Raw genomic sequence first — 17,930 nt, 5'->3', positions numbered from 1 at the left:
CTTGATTGTAGACCATGCACATGCACTATAATTGAGGCACTCTCCTGGCTAAGGCCACTCCAAGTGACACTCTGGTTTCTGAAGTTTTTCTAATTGCATGCGGGCGGGCGGCTTTTCTCATTATGTCATTATCAATTTCACCTTATAATTTATATGAACTCATTATTTTGCAAATGAATATCATTATCACACTATTTTGTACCACATGACCATTATGCGCATGTGTAGTAGAAATAATGGGATAGAAATCCAATAATGAGATAGAAATCCAAGAACAAAATCTGATGCGGGCGGTGGACCAGAAACCAGAGTATCACTTGGAGTGGCCTAAAGTTTATGACCAAAGCTACTAAGTCTATTAGTGACTTTTGAGGATCAGTAGGGTGTGAATGCAATGGCAGGCAACAACGTTGAAGGTAATGTTCCTGCAAACTGTAAGACATTGTGCGGTATGTCACTGGCACTTTTAAAATAGATCTATAATTATGTAGTTTAATAGAGTGGTATACCGGTGATAGCTATAAAATCCATTTGCACCCATATCACATACAGCGAACGATGGATACGCTAACTTAGAGTTACGCACGTATAAAACTAACAGATGTGTTCGGTTTATGACATGGATGTTCTACTTTCCATGTGTTCTCACTGGGCAATACATCCCTTCCTATTCTGGTTTGGAGGATCCTTGCGCCATCATCTTAACCACATTTTTTTTGCTGTGCATCTTGTTGCTATTTGTTTTGAACCTTCTATTGAACATTGGGTCTGTTGGTTTTGACATTTATGCAATTGTTTCCTGTAATTTCAGTGTGGATTGTGGCTTCATATACTCCTTTCCATCAATAAGCAACATATCTGGAGCATCGCACAACATAATAAGAATGCAACCCACAAGTCTTGCGCAATTTGATGATTGGCAAAAAGTTGTTATTACAACAGCAACAATATCTGGCGCATTGTCCTTCATTTTTATGGCATGGGTTTTGTATGGAAGGTATAGCATATTTAGTAAGTATGTATACCATCGAACTGATGCCTTGTCAGCACTCATCAAGAAAAGCAATTGCTGTGAGCCGCAGCATCACAAAGAAGCCGCTAAACGCAACCCGAATGTCCTCATAGTCAATCCATTTTTTGATAACACGTACACAGTTTGTACTGTGAAGGAAAAAAATATTACTGATGATGTTAGAATTGAGGAACAATTTTTGTCATCATTGCTCACTCCAAAACAATGTGTCTACTTTCAATCAGTTTTTTGGTTCAACTTCAGTGTTTATGTGGTGAATGTAGTTCTTCTTGCCATAATTGTGAAGCAAAAGCAAGCGCTTGATAATTTTAAATTTACTCCTGATCTTACTCTTGAGGTGTTTGATTTGCTTGGTCTTATAGCCCAATTAGTATCCCAATTGGCGGCACTGATGAGCTGTTTTATCTTCTCTAAGGTTGCTTATGCTGTCTCTAATCAGTGCTTGGACTTTACCAGGTGTATTTTTCCGCATATTATGGAGCGAGATGGTTGTGTCAATGATTTGAAGAAGATGGATAAAAGGTACACATTGTTGCTAAGAAACAGCCTAGGCCCTTATAGCGTATGGTTTACTATTCACTGGATATTATATACAGTATCATCCTTCATGGCAATAGCTTATGTTGCTGATCAGATAATAATGGAACTCTACGGACCTGAGCCTGCTGACAAAAAATGCCACGGTGAACACGATTCAGAATGTCGACTAAAACTAGTTTATTCTATCTTCTTTGCACTGGAGCATTGCATTTTGTTTCTGTACCCTTGCTTCCGAGCTGCTAGTGTGACAAGAGCAAGAGCAAAAATGATCAAGTATGTATCTAATGCACATTGGCCGAATATAACAGACCAAGAAAAAAACGTTTTTATAACGTATCTTAAAGATCAAAATGCTTCGTTTAAGATATCAATCCTGTGTGCAGAGTTGACGTTTGGCTTCAACATGGCCTATCTATCGATATTCGTAGGTGTCCTAGGCGTAGTGATGAAACTATCACTTTAGCATGAAACGGTTATTTGAAGTAAGTATTATAGTAGTTAGCAATAACTTGAACAAAAAACAAGCATGCTTTCGTTTTATATGTAGAGACTAAGAACCATGTGTTGTATGTTAGCTGTTTAGTTGCTTCCTGATTTATTTCCTGCATGCATGTGTAGGAATACTATCATGCTCGTTTAAGTGGTGTTGTGCAATAATTATAGTCAGTCGTTTTCTAAATGAAGAAATTGTTTGTTCAACTGTCAAAGTGTTAGGCCAATTAAAGCGTTACATAAATTAATAACTATTGCATAGGAAATAAAAAAAAAAACATAACATATTTATAATTCAGGATTATACAAAAACTTTCATGACATCTAGTTCAATGAGTACTGAAAAAATCATAAACACGCAATAAACATACATTAGAATCACTCCATACTCCCTGTAGAAATTAGAACACATTGTGATATAATTATACAGATCTAATACTACTAATTACGTACCTTGGAGGTGAGAATTTGAATAATGGGAAGACAACAGCACTTCCAAGGAGCACAAATCCCAAAAATATCCACGCCATTTTCACATGCACAAATTCTTCGGAAAAGATATCAAATTCATAGACCTGGCCATCTTCACTAATCATCTTGGCCTGAATGTAATACAAAACAAATTAAATGTCAGCATGGAGAAATAAGGCAGCAATAAATTTTAACTAGGTCCATTAATCATATACTTTGGGCCGATGTCTTCTCAGTATACAGTATCTATACCACTATGCCATGCAAATTATTTACCAAAAAAGCAAAGCTCAGACCCATAACATGGGTGATGAGAGGAGCTCCAAAACATGAAGCAAGCGCCATTTCTGGCTTCCCATTGATGGAGACCACTGTGTCTGCCACCAAATCAGCAACAGAGTTCCCAATAGCCAGGACAGTCAGTCCCAAGATAGCTGTGAGTATGTATATTAATGCACTGTTGCGAGTGTTGTATGAAACATTAATTTACGGTACAATGTATACAGCTATATAAAATTATATATTATTATAAGATGAGTAATATATGTCTTATTATTGTACGTGGATTATATATCTGTAGTTTTTTGCCTGTAAATTTTTATATTATAGGCTCATAAGGTTTGCTTGCATATATAGCGACATCATGCATGCACAAAGTAATTAATGCAATGCCGTACATAACTGCGGAGGAGGAGGATTACAATGAATACAGAAAGCCATGCCTTAATTATGAGAAACGTTATTATGAATATACAAAACCCAATTTTGAGTTGAGCCTATCACCAGAATACGACGTCATTGATAAAAAAAATCGTATTTATTTCCAAGGACACCATCGTTCAGATAACACCAGCTTGTTTACAGGTCATGCATGTGCGTACCAATATGTATTGACAACACAATCATGACTTGTCGCATATACCTGTACTGATAGAGGCTAGCAGCCCGATTGCCTGTAAAACACTGACCACTTCATCAGCAATTAAGTACAACCAGCAGATGGATGTGACGAATGCAGCAATCATGAGAATAACTTGCATCACTTTGTTGGGCGGTTTCCTCGGTTTCAAAAGAAACATAAGCGGGACACACAGTGGAGCCACTGTATGTAAAAGATATTGTGTATAATTATAGTGATGGGGTTTTTACAAATTATAGACGTAATGCCTTACAAAGGGATAAAAGTGATTGTTTGAATTCAGGTTATTGGGTTGGTGTGTGGCATTACTGTGCCAGTATCTAACTGCTATGCCAATATCTGGATACTGGCACAGTTCACCATCTGAACTGCACAGTATGGCTGATATTGGCACACTGTTCCTCCTTTGATCTCGGAGGTCAAAAGGCGACAAGGTAGTATATTTCACTCACCACATATAACAACGAGGACAGGGACTGGGAATGGTGATTCACCGACAGTCATTTCAAAGACTGACCAGTGCTCACTCGCAACAATCATGAACAGTATAGACATTGGTATCGGGGAGAACACAGCGAAACAGTAGTGGAATATGGTCCAGTTGCCATCCTGCATGTGATAAATACGATCGAATAACGAGTAGTACCGTGTTGCTATAATGCCTCGGGCATGTTTCATCACTCAAAATTAAGTGACAACCAGCATGTATCGTATCGCAACTAAAGGAGTGTTGTAAAAGCAGTATGATGAAATAAGCACAGAAGCCACCTGCAGCATTAAAATAGCCTTGAGACAAGGTTGTTTATTGGGAAAGAACGAGTGGTCAAGTTCCTGCAATTTTTGTATGTGGATTTCGTGTAAGTTCTTGGACTGGTAATTAACCGTACAGTATACTTGCACCCCTACAATCAGTCATACCGGTATATATTATATAGGTTCATGTGATACACAAATGCAGTTTGGCATCCAAGTGAACAGACTCAGAATCTCAGAATCACAAACATGCGGACAGACAGGCACATTGGCAGCCGGAGTACTATCATAAACTCGCAACTGCCCAGATTACGCGTCTCTGCATGCATGGTTAAATGTGTGGCTAGAAGCTTATAGATTGTAGTCACGTTTAGCAGTTACAGCTGGAATACGGACATAAAATAGTTGATTTGAAAGCTATAATCATTAATTTTTATGCTGTTGTATGGTATGCATGTGCATGGACCCTTACGTGACAGCAAGGAGGGATGGTGAGCCATCTGAGTAGAGTGAATGGCCATTCAATAATGAAGTGCACTCGTTTGAACCATCCTTGTGGCTGCAAGGTATTAAAATAACGACGTCAGTAACTTGTATTGTGCATGCCATGGATGGACTTACCCAAGTTAAACCAGGAAGAACAACCCTTTTTTTATAATTTTCGACTTTAATGCGTGTGTCAATGTCTGAAGTGTCGGCAGATTTTTCTTTTTTCTCCTCTTGCTTTTTACTTTCATCAATGTTGGTTGACTTTTCAATTGTTTTCTCTATCTCTGTCGCAATGTCAATACATAGTTAGTATAAGGAACTATAGAAAATAACAGTGCATGCATGTCACCTGATACAATGTTAGTTGTACGGTATTATACCTATAATTGTGCTATTACTATAATTATGGCCCTAAATACATAAATGGTATATACTGTTCATGTATATGGTGTAAACAACATGCATTCACAGTACACATACTGTGTAGACTGTTTAGTGTTTTATTCACCTTCTCTTGTTACGGGTCCATCTTCACCAGGGTGTTGCTCTGGCTCTTTAATCACAATTTGAGATTGCTGTTTATTAAATGCCACCTTTTCTGGTGGTGCATTTGCCTTGTGTTTCTTATTTCTGTACCATTTCTATGTTGTGAGATAATTATTTACTATTACACACTACACTTTCTGCATGTATCTGGGACACATTATATACTACGAGAAAAATAGCTAGGGCATGCAGGTACCTATTGCATGGGTGATAGGGCGCATGCATGTGCGCTTCAAATTACCCAGAACATGGGTACTGTATAGCGGGTTATTTTCATACGGTGGACATTAATTTTTGTATTGAAGATCATCATACGAAAATTAAAACTACGGAATTATTCTACCATGATTCAACGTCACTATCCTGAGCGGTACGAAAATTTGTATGAAAATTAAGAATACAAAATTTTTAAATGGGTCGTTCGTATGAAAATTTGCGCCAACGAAAATTACCCACTATACGGTAATCGTACTACAAACGTAAACCTTTAGTTAATCATACTATAGGGCACTCCAAATGAGACTGTAGTTTCCCGTCCTCTTTTAGGCATTTTTGTCACGCTATGGTTTTCTTTAATGAAATTCATCAATGTCACAAGTTTAAGTAATGAATAATAATAATAATGCTCCATATTTTTACTGCAGCTTCTGCATGGCTGAAAAATAGATTTGGAGTGGCCCAATATACTTAACAACTGAGTTCCGTGAAACTGTCTTATGCTGTCTATTGCGTTGGTCTATGGTGAAGTTGTCTTCGCAAGCAGCAGTTGAAAGCACCATAGAATTGCCATAGCCTGTACAAAACCATAGATAGAGTAGAGAGGGATTGGAAACGGAAGTGATTTCACGTGATGTTTTACAATGAAGTCTACGTAGTGGCTCTGGGACCATCCGTGTATCTCCTCATAACTCCCGCAAAAGCCCGGGAAATGTATCGTGTCCAATACATACATCTCAGAGCTACCTCCATTACTGAATCTCATGCCCCCTGATAGTAGGCATCAATTGGAAACAAAGAAAATCGATTGTCGTGAAGTAGCTAGAGGTACACAAAGCGCTTTTTCATGCTTGTGTTCCTATATTATAGTGCCTTTGATATAGCTAAGGCTGTGTAACTAAATAGTGTCCTGTGTCCCAAATGGCCTAGAAAAAGTTGATGTTTAGCAACAGAACTGCTCGTGGATTTCTTACAGAGAGCAAAACAATTCTCATAAATTATTTATGTTTAGCCCTCGTGTTAAAAAAATAAGCCTCGATTAAAACCGCGGAGATACACGGATGGTACTTCGAGGGTACTTCCGTTTCCAATCCCTCTCTACTCTATCTATGACGAAACCAAATTCAGACATCTCAACCGTACGACCATCATAATTATAGAGTTAGATGAAAGCCCTATGCTATAGTGTGCAAGCTTTCTAGACCAACGCAATAGAGAGCTAAGCTGCTTTACATAGATAGAAACATAGATGTAAAGAGTAACGAGAATTCCCCATATTTTGAAAGAGTAAATCAGTGTATGCGCATGCACTATCACCCACAATAGATACCAGGCCGTATTTTTCTCCTACAGAAAAATTGGCCTGGGACCAAAGCTAGTATATCACCAGCTACATGGTGGCCCACTTTCAAGACCGTGCATCTTTGGTGCATGTAGATAAAGGAAGGAGTGCATTTAAAGCAACAATTAGACTTAGCTCTTTTTTCTACGCAGTGACTGCAAACGAATGCTACTACTCACTCTGAAGACTGTGATTCCAAGCACTGCCACAACATAACCAATATAAGTTAGCGGAAACAGGGAAACTTCTACCAAGTACACCTGCATGGGGAAAAGCATGCACATAATACACAAAATTATGGCTTTGATGATAATTATAGTAACCATGTAATCGGCTGTTTTAATGAAAAATAACTCACTTTTCCATCAATTGATACGCCCACAATGACAACAAGAACTACCATAAAGGCAATGATGTCCCTCATGAAATCAATCCTATCTGCATGTACAAATATTATTTGTGCGCATGAATAATTATTACCATGTATCATCTTACCAATGTTGTAGTTTCGTGATTTTGAAACCATGAGCACCAGTCCAAGCACAACGGTTGTGATGAACAATCCAGCTCCCATTAACGCCCTGCAATGTGACATTTTCAATACTCTATCCAAAATTTACAAGAGGCTGTTTTACAAGTGCGTTATGTCTCACCCAAGTACTAGCGTCAGATCATCATCCTTGGTAAGAGCAGAGAATGCAACAAATATGTCAGGAGCACCTGCATCATGCAGGATTAACGACATTTATACACAGATCTGTGATTTTTACATTACAATACCATTTCCGAGTGCAAGTAGGGTCATTCCGGCAATGCTTGGTGGAAGATGTAATTTATCAGCTATCATTTGAAGCACTGGAACAAAGAACTTGTCGACCTATAATGAAAGATTCCATTTCTGAATCTTTGATTCCACAGATCTTTCGTAACATTGATACTACAGCCTCGTGTGCGGCATGCATGTGTGCTTTTCTTATACAAGGGGTTGGGGGGGGGGGGTCAAAATGTTAATGTCATAACACAGATACATATTATTTGGACACGAATATGTATACAATCTTACAAGCCGAAAGTTTATTTGAAGTGCATGCTAAGTGCATCGATAAACTCAATTGACACAGATACTTGCAGTTTTCTTCAACAGAACTCACAGTTGTGGAAAGAAGAGAAAGAAGGTATATCAACCAGAGTCCCAGGATAATGAATCCAAGTGGCTGTGTGAAAAAATATCTCACTCATGCGAGAATCACCTTATATAGCGATCACGTGCCCTTATTATTAAACAAATCTAGTACTACAAACTCTTTGCATTGTTTTCTGTCAACAATGAGAACTCACTTGAAGGGACTCCCCAAGTCCACACAAAACGAAGTCAAGATAGTTAAACAGCTCATATTTATCGTCACACTCCTCCCGTATAAGCTCACACATTGACCCATTGTATTTGGGGGGTGGATTGTGAATGTCCGAGCAGTTTCCACGCTCCTCCTGTTCCAAGTTAGAAGTCACATGAATATCACGAATGAATCTTTCATTTGTTGCCCCATGATCTGAGTTGTCCTCATCATATATGAAGGGGAACTTGCTAACGAGCCTTTTTACCAGAGACTTTGGATTAAATCTAGCACTCTGAGGGCTTGAACTTCCTAGTGATGTGTACCCAAGGAGCAGACACAGAACAGGTACCCACACAGCCAGTGTAGGGCGCATCTGTGAAGATGAATTGATGCGAAAATGCATGGATACGAGGCCCCATAAGTGCAGCGCACATAATTATATAGATAATAATTATTGGAAACTTTGTAGATCTAGACATTGCTATTAATTAATCTAGCAAACTAGCTTTTACATATACTGGATTTAGGATAGGGCTTACCTTTTACTGGCGAGGTCTATAACTACTGGAGTTCAAGCTTGGCTGAAAGTGAATGACAAGCTTCTCTTTGGGTCACAAGTATGTGGGTGTGGCTTTATCTGTGTACATCTTGCCACAAACGTTAATGAGCCCCTCCCCCTTTGTTGCATATTAAGAATGTCTAATGTGTATTTTGCACAAGAACATAAAAAATTAATGGTGGGAGACTGGTTGTGAACTTATGATGATTATTTGATATACTTGTGTTAAATTTTGGCATGTGTTCTTTCTTTGCGTAGAACGACTAAAGTAACATCGTCTTCAGCCTCTTTCAAGTACTTGTCAGCTCTGGAAGTAAAATCAAGGTATGATAAAATGTTTAGTGCACATGTTTTACTATAGACTCCACTAATGTGTTTCAAGTAAGCTAGATCTACTTACATAATGTAGTCGGCTCCATCCAACAGTTGTCCATCAATTGCCAGTATTCTATCCCCGCTACTGAGGAAAGAGCATTTTTCTGCTATGCTTCCTGGTAACACCTCTTGAATAAAAATAGCTGAGTTTGCTGAGTTTTCAGAGTTTTCAGAGTCTTTTTCCTACCAAACAAGTTTGATGAATGTCTGTGCCAATAGTCATATTTTTCTATACTCACCTTTTCTTCCACCATTATGAATCCAAAGCCTCTTTCTCCTCGAGGAATTGTAACAGTCTCGGCATTCAGAGGGAAGTTAGCTTTTAGCCATGAGGAAGAATTTAGTTCACCATCCGGCTCTAATAGAAATCTTTCAGGAGTCTTGAAAGATCTTGGAGCAACGATTGAATGAACTCGATCTACTATCTTTTCTCCGCCAGATTTCCTCGAATACCTTTTTGAGCTGTTTGTCCCGTAATTACCTATTAGCTGTGTGCTAATGCTATTATGCTTCTGCTCAATATTATCAGAGTTTCTTTTGTTTCTTGTGTCTTCTAGTAAATCTTCTTGAGATTCTGTGTTGCTTCCAATATTTCGTCTCGCTCTAACAGGTGAGGCATTTATCAATAGTTTCCGTACTTTGTGTGGCTTATTGTGTGAAGGTGTTGGCATACTCTCTGATGAATCGTCGTTTACGTACGATGTAATTGACATACTCTCGGTAATAGGCACAATGTCAACACTGGAAAAAAGGATGCACTACTGTAATTAACCATTCATTATAGCTATAATTATATACTGCTAGATTATACAAGTAAATTCACCTTCCTATTGTTCCAAACAGGATCAAGGTTTGGTTGAATGGGGAGGAAAGACAAATTTATTAGTAAATGCAGTGAGAACCATTAAAAAACTAACTTTTAGGTGACTTTAGCTGCTTTCTCAAGCCCTCTAAATAGGGCTGTAGATGCTCCATGTCATCGGAAGTTTTGGTCAGATCAATAGTGTAACCAGAGGTGGGCAGTTCGAATGAGGGATGATGATCAAAAGATTCCTTCAATGACCCTGGAGAATTGTGAAGCATGTTTGAAATCAAATCAGGCATAATGTTACTAACTTTTAAGCACTATAATTATAGCATGGTGGAATCATCACAAAACTTACCTGTTTTCACAGCGTGCAACGCATCTTCTTGTGTGGGAGTCCAGTGGCTAGGCACATGGGAAACTGGTAACAGGTAGTTGCTGAGAATGAAATGCAGCTGAGCAGGATGCAGCATTGGGTACTCTTTACGAAAATTGTACCAATCCATCTGGGTGCAAAAAGTACAGCATGTTATCTATACTCTCCTCATGATGTCTTGGTTTCGCACCTCTAACAGTTGTGTGTGTGATGAAGAAAGAAGGTCCATCGCTCCAGAGAATTTAGCCAAGTAGTGCAGCACACTATCTCTGAATCCGACTTGGCAAGCCCACCCCTCCAACAGATCAAGATTGGCCCTGAGTGATTGAATAATATTACAGTCTGTTAGACATTATGTATTTTAGGGGAGCAAGCCTGACCTCATTGCCAGTCCAGAATTACATTGATAGAGAGACAAGTCTCCTCCTTGTTCAATCAATGCATTGAACATCACAGCATTTGTGAAGAAGAAGACGTTGGCAAAGAACTGGGAGACAACCTATGGATTTAATATCATGACGTTGTGTGGTTAACAACCTAGGATAATTACATGAGCAAATGAGAAGGATATGGAGCTTCTTTCTTATATTTTAGTTGTGTGTAATAAATTATAAGTATACAAAATCTGATTTTACATAATTATACAGTAGAGCAGGAAGACATTGAATCACGTACGATAGTAAGACGCTCTATCGATTCTGTTCTCATTAAAATTTACTCTTGCTAATCAATTATTATGTAGTCTACATGTACAGAATAAATACCTATACATGTACCTGTATCCATGGCAAGATAATAAATATAAACATCCAGTATATCATCTCTGTACAAATTAATGTGCGTACATACCTCTAGATGGATGTGCACTTTGGTGAGCAGATCAAATAGGGCCTGTAGGAAATCCACAGCTTGATCAATCACTATTGGTGGTTCAGGTTTGCCTCTTAGCTTGTCCTCGGTGCATCCACCCAGAATCACAGGGAGAGCATGATAGAGAACCTATAAGTGTCACACATGATTTTAGGACTGTTCCAACACGGTGCTTGTAAATCGGAGTAGCACTATAATTTAATTTGCTGTCACAGTATGAATCTATGCAGATCACATGATGATGGTGACTGTTCATTCTAGCTGAGCAGACTTACTTTGCTGACAGAGTAGAATGCCTGTTGGAATGTGTATACCAGCACGTTGTAAAGATCGAGAAGCACGCTATGATTTCCCTGCACTTGCTCCTGATCGCAACTCTTCCACTGCGGTGGTGAAACAGGCTCGGAGAAGTTGAGAGACCGGCAGTTGGTGGTGATGAAGTAGTAGAGCTCAAGGGTGTTTGCTAGTAAGAGCAGAACTGCTTCGAGCTTGGCAAATAGCTCCTTTAATACTGTCACTGGTTTTTTGGCTCTGATAATGGTTTAAAATTCTGAGTATAGTGTAATTAGCATTGAAGGGACTTACTTTTCGGTGTCAATTTGCCATTCTGATAAGTTCTTACACAATTCCTGTGGTGGTACAAATATGTAAACTATCAAATTATTTCAAGGTCCAAAATTTACTCACCCATGCTTTGCTTTGAATAAGGGAAGTTGCTTTCTTGATGAACGCAGTCATAGCTTTTTGGCCATAACACATCATTCCATACTCAATACACATCGAAAGTGCAAAGGATGGACCAAGCTGAGCTCCAGCCTCAGGTGAGCTGAACTGACTGACTAGTGATGTGAGAAGTGCATCCTCTTCATTCAAGGAATAAGAGAACATCAGTTTACGTGGCATTGTGTGAAATGGTAGAGAAGAAGATTTTTTTAGTGGTTGTTTCTTTGATTCAGATAAAAACACTTGCGTATCTTCAGTCTTGTTGTCGATTCCTTCGGAGTTTGTAGGTAGAGTCATGGTTATTGTTTCTCTATCAGTATTCTCGTTCATTTGCCTCATCATGAGTCGAGTATGGGCACTTTGGTTGCACTGTGCTATTGGCTTTTTGCTCGAGTGTGTCATGCTAGGGCTATCACTAATGCTCATACTCCCTAAATTAATCTCTGTCAGCGTCTGAGAATCCACATCCTCAACAGTTAGGCTAAACTCAGATGTCGATCGGGAGTTCAAACCAAGTGCCCCAGACCTAATCGTAAGCTTGCCATTCGGTTCATCGTTACTGCTGACGCTAGATATGCTGAGTTGTGAAGAAGGTCGCATCACATCTACATTAACAGAAGATTTCTCTACACATTGAGGTTCCCATCTATAGTTAGGGATCTGGCAGGAGAAATTTTGAAACAGGAACATGTGTGTTGCTCCAATTGAGATTAAATCTCCGTGAACAAGAGATACCTTTTGTTGAATGGTTTCACCATTTACCATTACTGGTACGAGGTCATTCACAGCTATTACCTCGAAGCAAGTTGAATTTGAAATGGGGTGGTGGCGGCAGATTGAACAAAGTGGGGTTGAATCTCTGATTTCCGGTTGACAGACGACAATTTCTGAATCATTTTTTGGTGTTTCTTGTGATGTTTTGCAGCTTGATTTGCCAACTATATGAGTCGATTCTGCTGAAAGTACGTGAACTAATTTTTCCTTTCTTGGTTCGTGTATGCGAAGATTCAGGAGGATTGGTGTGTCAAGGGGGGCCATTTCACTCTGTGGACTCTGTGGTACAGGTGTGTATACATCATTACAACAATGAGTACCATTGCCAACCTTATTTTCGGGTGAAGAGCATGTAAAAAGAGATGATTTTTTGTGGCGTTGATCTGCTGGTGTGGATGATGAAATTGTGTTCTTTCGCTCTTCATCGTCATGTATTTTCAATTCTTCTGATAGCTCGTTTAGGGAAGCTGATGAGTCTTTGATTCTATTCCTTCTTGCTCTTTTTCGGTGAGTAGTTTGACCAAAAATCACTGGAGACTCTTCGGAATTACAATTTATGTGTGCAATCGATAAACTTCTTTGGCCAGATTCTGGCACTAATTTTTCGTTTACTGCTTCTACAGCTGATGCAGAAACAGTACTTTCCTTTCTGTTTCCATCAACTTCTTTAGAAGGTTTCTGGCGTAGTTCAAACCTCCTTGTATAGCCTTCCCTTGTGTCAAGAAAAAACTGACTGTTGTATGGACAATCTTCGTGATTCAATTCTCTTGAATAGCAAACAACAAACTCTTCAACTGCTGTGCGACGATTGACAAGAGGGCTTGTGCCATGCTTATTAGGGAGTGTTAAAGAGGTACCACTATTTGAACTGGATACATGGAGACTTGAATTGGATGGCAGGGTTCCCGCAATCTCCTGCCATTTTCCAATCACTTCGTACAAGCCAAAATCATCAGGATTGAAGTACTTCATGTTGTACCGCTCGAGGGCCTGAGTGATCACGTGCTCTGTTGTCGCTTTCTCTGATACAAGTACGCTTTTGTACAGCTGTACCTGCTTCGGCTTCATGTAGTAAATATGCATCACAGTACTCAAGGTAAACCTTCTGTCTGCTGGCAATGGGGATATCAGACTGCTTACTGGAAGCATTTCGTCTGTTGTATTTTGAGATAGATTATTTTCATTTCCATCTGGTGAGTCATTTGTAGTGTCTTTTGAACGTTTGTGCTTTTTTCTAATCCTCAATGACCTTGAAATGAAGTTGGTCATGATTGATTTTCGATTACCATTTTTTCTGGTTGAGACAGGAGAATCGATCAGTGTTTGTGATTGATGATGGGCAGGAGATGACTCGAGTGTGAGGAAGTCTGCTTTATTGGATTTCGCAGTCTCTTGATTTGACAACGTGTGAGCTAGCTTCTTCTTCTTTGACTTGACGACTAGAGAAGATGTTGATTTTGTCTTGCTGCTCTTTGAAGATAAGCTGAAAGCACTGCCAAAGCTGGTCATGCTTGTTTGATCAAAATCTCTGTTGAAAGTTTTCAAGTGTTTACTGTTTGTTGGTGACTCTTCATTCTCTGAGCCTGAAGGTAGTGCTAGTGATCCGACATAAGAAGTGAAGCGATTTGTTTGACGAGCCATTAGTGGCGTATCTGTTTGTTCGGATAGGGGAGACTTGAAAAGGAATTTGGGAGAGGCTAGACCTTTGGAAGAACAGTCCAACGCTATCTCGAGTGGCTTGTCCATCATATCCAGCTCCCTCTCCACTGTACATTTGTTTACAAGGATTTAATTCATCAGTGGCAAGTGATTACATACGTTGTAACAGTTGTCTATTGTCAGACATAGGTTGACCTATCATTAGTGGCATATTTAGTCATCCCAACATGTACGCACATTAAAAACTATATCTGGTATTATCGAAAGGTATACAATCATACCATAGCAATTAATGAATTGTACTTACTTTCTCCCTGTACAAGTGCCACATAGCTGTGGTTTTCACCATCGCTCATTTCGTAATCTTTAGACTGGTCTGTGAAACTTGCAATAAATGTAGATTTTAGAATTGGAATTAAATTCGCAATACTATCAGAGCTCTTAACATGGACATTTTCTTTTCTCATTTCATTCCCATCAAAATATTGAAATTGCAGCAATCCAGAGTAGACTTGATCCTACAGGTTTGTGTAGTTTTGGAAAATAATGGATGCATTTAGATTTATTGGCAAATTGTGATGGTATGTGAAGAGCACATTGTACGGGATCTGTTTACACTCATTGGCAATTAGGAGTAATTATTCAGGCCTTAAAAAATAGATTTTGAGTGTGAAAAGCACGGATATAAATATACGTGTAACCTCATACAAACGAAGTCTGTTGATCATGGTTACGTACATACATGTATGTGCTGCATGTACATGCACATGGTCAACCACATAATTATGTGTATGCCATGGCAATTGATGCATGGCTACAAAAATGTTGTGGGTTAGTTTTGAATGGCCTCTGACAAAGAATAAGCTATGTGTATATATGCATGTTATGGTTAGTGTATAAATGGAATAGACGTAAATAGCACAACTACCATTTACCTTGTATTATGTACATTAATTATTAACTTAAATCATCACTCTCGATCTGAAGCGTATATCTACATGACTTGTAGTAGTAATACGTTGTACAGTTTAATTTATATTACAACGTACCGACTCTTGATCAATCTCTATACCGACTATTGGATCCCCTATCAACAAGCTTTGCCTTCTGTTTCCTTCAGAAGGAGAACTAACACTAGTTCTTGGTAGCTCTGGACTGCATAAATCCTCAAGGCTTGATTCGTACGGGTGATACTGGTTCATAGAAAGAGGATGACCTCCAGTTTGGAAATTGTATCGTTCAGTAAACACAATTGGTCCACCTTTCTTTGGTACACAGAGTGGTACATTACCCATCGTATGTAGACAATAGAATGTTAATGCTTGAGACTGTTTAGACAGATGCTAACACACAAAGCCACAAACAAGAGCTCTGTAGGTGTGTTGTCGACTATATACAGTAGTGGCTGAACTATGTAGGACTGACAAGGTTGCTTGGAGTGAGCTGATTATAAGCCAAGTTACTGTTCTTTAATGGAGAAGGTGGGGATGTGTGGTAAAAGGGTGTTGCCTGGAAACTTGGCTGTTGCCTATTGGACTCTGTGTGATAGAATGGCTGTATACTCAAACTCTCTCCCTCAAAGTTGGCCCAGACTGCGGACACTCATTATCTTGTTCTGGTGATCAAAGGGAGCCTTGGCAAAACAGAAAGTATAGCTACTTTGAAGTAACAAAACAAGCTAGTAGAACACTATTCACTATTGACTGCAAACCATAGCTCCAACTCTTTGACGACAATAAACTGATCTTGCTTTATAGACACTGATTTTTAGAGTGTGCGGCACAGCTTTATAACAGTCTGTACTCTACACGTCATACCTCTCCCTTATATAGGTTGTTATGCACTAATACAAGTATGTAGCCTAATGTCCATGCCTGCATGGAATGTTCGTGTCAACCCTACATTCCTAGCATGCTGACATAATGCTTTGGCTAATTCAATTCACGAGGCAGAGTGCTGCTATGTCTGATGCATGGAAGTAAATACTTTACAGAGGAAGCCACGAAAATTCACGACTGTTTAGATCAATTACATCTTGCCTGTAGCGCTAGGTGTGAAATACCATATCCATGCGCATGAAACGCATAATGCTTGTAGATCTAATATCAAAACTCAAGAACATGCTTTTGTGGCCTTTGCCGATCAATTGTACGATGCACATTTAATTATGTGATCACATGATTGTGAATGAACATAAATACATTGTACAGAACAGCACGCAAAGCAATCTATTTTGATAACCTGAAATGTGATAGCACTACCCAGCTCAGATATGCGTTGTAGAGTATAAAATTACAGCATTATTGATTAAGTATAACCTATGAACTTCTCTGAGCCATAATGCAGCTAGTACTCTAACTATAATTATGACGCCAACTATTTAGTTCAAACATTACTTTATGGAACACCCTATGGAAATCAATAATTACATGAATAAGACAGGGTAGTGTACCAGCAGTGATGTAATCATCCTCAGTCCTCTCTGCATCGTGCCCTCTCACAAACGTCTAAGTGAGTTCAAATTATTCAAAGCAGCATGACCCTTGTAACCCTAGTCAGCAGAGGCTTGACAATGTTTACACATTGTTCAGACACTCACATTGTTCAGACACTCAAATATGAATAAAATTCATTGCACCAGTCAGTATAACTGTCTTGTATAATAGATGCAAGAACTTGTCAACACATAGCTAGCCAGATCCATACTGGTGAATGAAACTTGTCCAGTTGATAGATCGTGGATTGGTACAGAACAAACTCTTTAGAGAAGAGTGTGTGCAATGGTCCATGAAATAAGAACATTGAAAACCAACGAGCTGAGACTGTCTGCAGGCTGGCTTGCTTCATGCAAGAGCATAAAGTTGTCCTAATTGTGATTACTCTAAGAATTGTGTATGATTTTGTGACACTGACAACTAACTAATCACACACATTAGCTATGACCCTAATTACACAACGACTCTTATTATGGCTGACATTCAGAAAATCATTAGGCAGTGGAATTTAACAGCTCCCTAATTAGCAAAACAAAGAGTATAATTTTTAGCCAATAAGTATCCCATAACAAATGATACGAACTGTGTCTTCACAGAAAAAACATGAGTGAACAACGCATTTCCCTTGCAACTACGAATTACTTGTGATAACATTGTATGCATGTCAAATGCTTCTACTTGTCCTGCATATAGAGGTGCTTATGTACAGCTCACTACTAAACGACAGACACACAGACACACCTCCAAATCAAATAGTCATATGAATACAATTCACTCTACATGGTACATTAAATACAGCTAACCTCTTTGTTCAAATCCAGGCGCATCAAGGAGTTGTGCTTGCGGTTGTACTCCGTGAGCTGCATGGATAAGCCGGGCTCCTCCTCAAGTCCTTTGGCCGAGAAGATACTGTAATGGCGGGCAAAAAACAGGTTTTGTTGGCCACCAGTGGTTGGTCTAGTTGGACAGCTCTTAGTCCTGAGCAAAAATGAGTGTTCTGGTGTACAGTCAGCTTGGTCCCAATGGTCATTGTTGTTTTGAGTGTTAGACTTAGAGTTATAATCCTTCTGACAAAAAGAAGCCTCATTTTGCGTTGCTGTTGCTGTTGAAACAGCAATGATATCCATCCCTCTTGACTATTTCACAATAGATTTAC

General features: G+C 39.1%; 3 protein-coding genes across 6 annotated transcripts; 1 reads left to right on the top strand and 2 right to left on the bottom strand.

Moving 5' to 3' along the window:
* Nucleotides 1–211: 211 nt before the first annotated feature.
* LOC135350923 (uncharacterized) lies at nt 212–2,668 on the top strand. Its single transcript, XM_064549787.1, has 2 exons — nt 212–416; nt 553–2,668. Exons 1-2 carry the CDS (start codon nt 395–397, stop codon nt 2,034–2,036), a joined length of 1,506 nt encoding a protein of 501 aa, XP_064405857.1. The 5' UTR covers nt 212–394; the 3' UTR covers nt 2,037–2,668.
* On the bottom strand, nt 2,276–8,808 carry LOC135350918 (uncharacterized). The gene is made up of 16 exons (XM_064549783.1): nt 8,678–8,808; nt 8,140–8,511; nt 7,953–8,015; nt 7,582–7,678; nt 7,455–7,521; nt 7,297–7,382; nt 7,160–7,239; nt 6,981–7,061; nt 5,206–5,338; nt 4,830–4,981; nt 4,681–4,767; nt 3,908–4,064; nt 3,459–3,638; nt 2,813–2,970; nt 2,519–2,667; nt 2,276–2,457 (listed from the first exon to the last, which is right to left on the bottom strand). Exons 2-16 carry the CDS (start codon nt 8,509–8,511, stop codon nt 2,367–2,369), a joined length of 1,953 nt encoding a protein of 650 aa, XP_064405853.1. The 5' UTR covers nt 8,678–8,808; the 3' UTR covers nt 2,276–2,366.
* A 19-nt stretch (nt 8,809–8,827) lies between these two features.
* Nucleotides 8,828–17,901, bottom strand: LOC135350913 (uncharacterized). 4 transcript variants are annotated; one of them, XM_064549775.1, is made up of 14 exons: nt 17,578–17,901; nt 14,587–14,797; nt 12,951–14,386; nt 11,811–12,899; nt 11,709–11,752; nt 11,399–11,654; nt 11,103–11,252; nt 10,634–10,752; nt 10,444–10,570; nt 10,236–10,383; nt 9,986–10,136; nt 9,312–9,813; nt 9,098–9,255; nt 8,828–9,004 (listed from the first exon to the last, which is right to left on the bottom strand). In XM_064549775.1, the coding sequence occupies exons 1-14, from the start codon at nt 17,899–17,901 to the stop codon at nt 8,923–8,925; spliced, it is 4,797 nt and encodes a 1,598-aa protein (XP_064405845.1). In that variant the 3' UTR covers nt 8,828–8,922. The 4 variants fall into 4 exon arrangements, 3 of the variants coding, with proteins under 3 accessions (XP_064405845.1, XP_064405844.1, XP_064405846.1); XM_064549774.1 differs by having other exon boundaries at nt 11,811–14,386; XM_064549776.1 differs by lacking the exon at nt 17,578–17,901 and adding an exon at nt 15,329–16,166 and having other exon boundaries at nt 11,811–14,386.
* Nucleotides 17,902–17,930: the final 29 nt, after the last annotated feature.

This window comes from Halichondria panicea, chromosome 17, assembly GCF_963675165.1.
Source record: "Halichondria panicea chromosome 17, odHalPani1.1, whole genome shotgun sequence".
Classification (NCBI taxonomy): Eukaryota; Metazoa; Porifera; class Demospongiae; order Suberitida; family Halichondriidae; genus Halichondria; species Halichondria panicea.
This window is presented reverse-complemented; position numbering and strand designations above follow the sequence as displayed.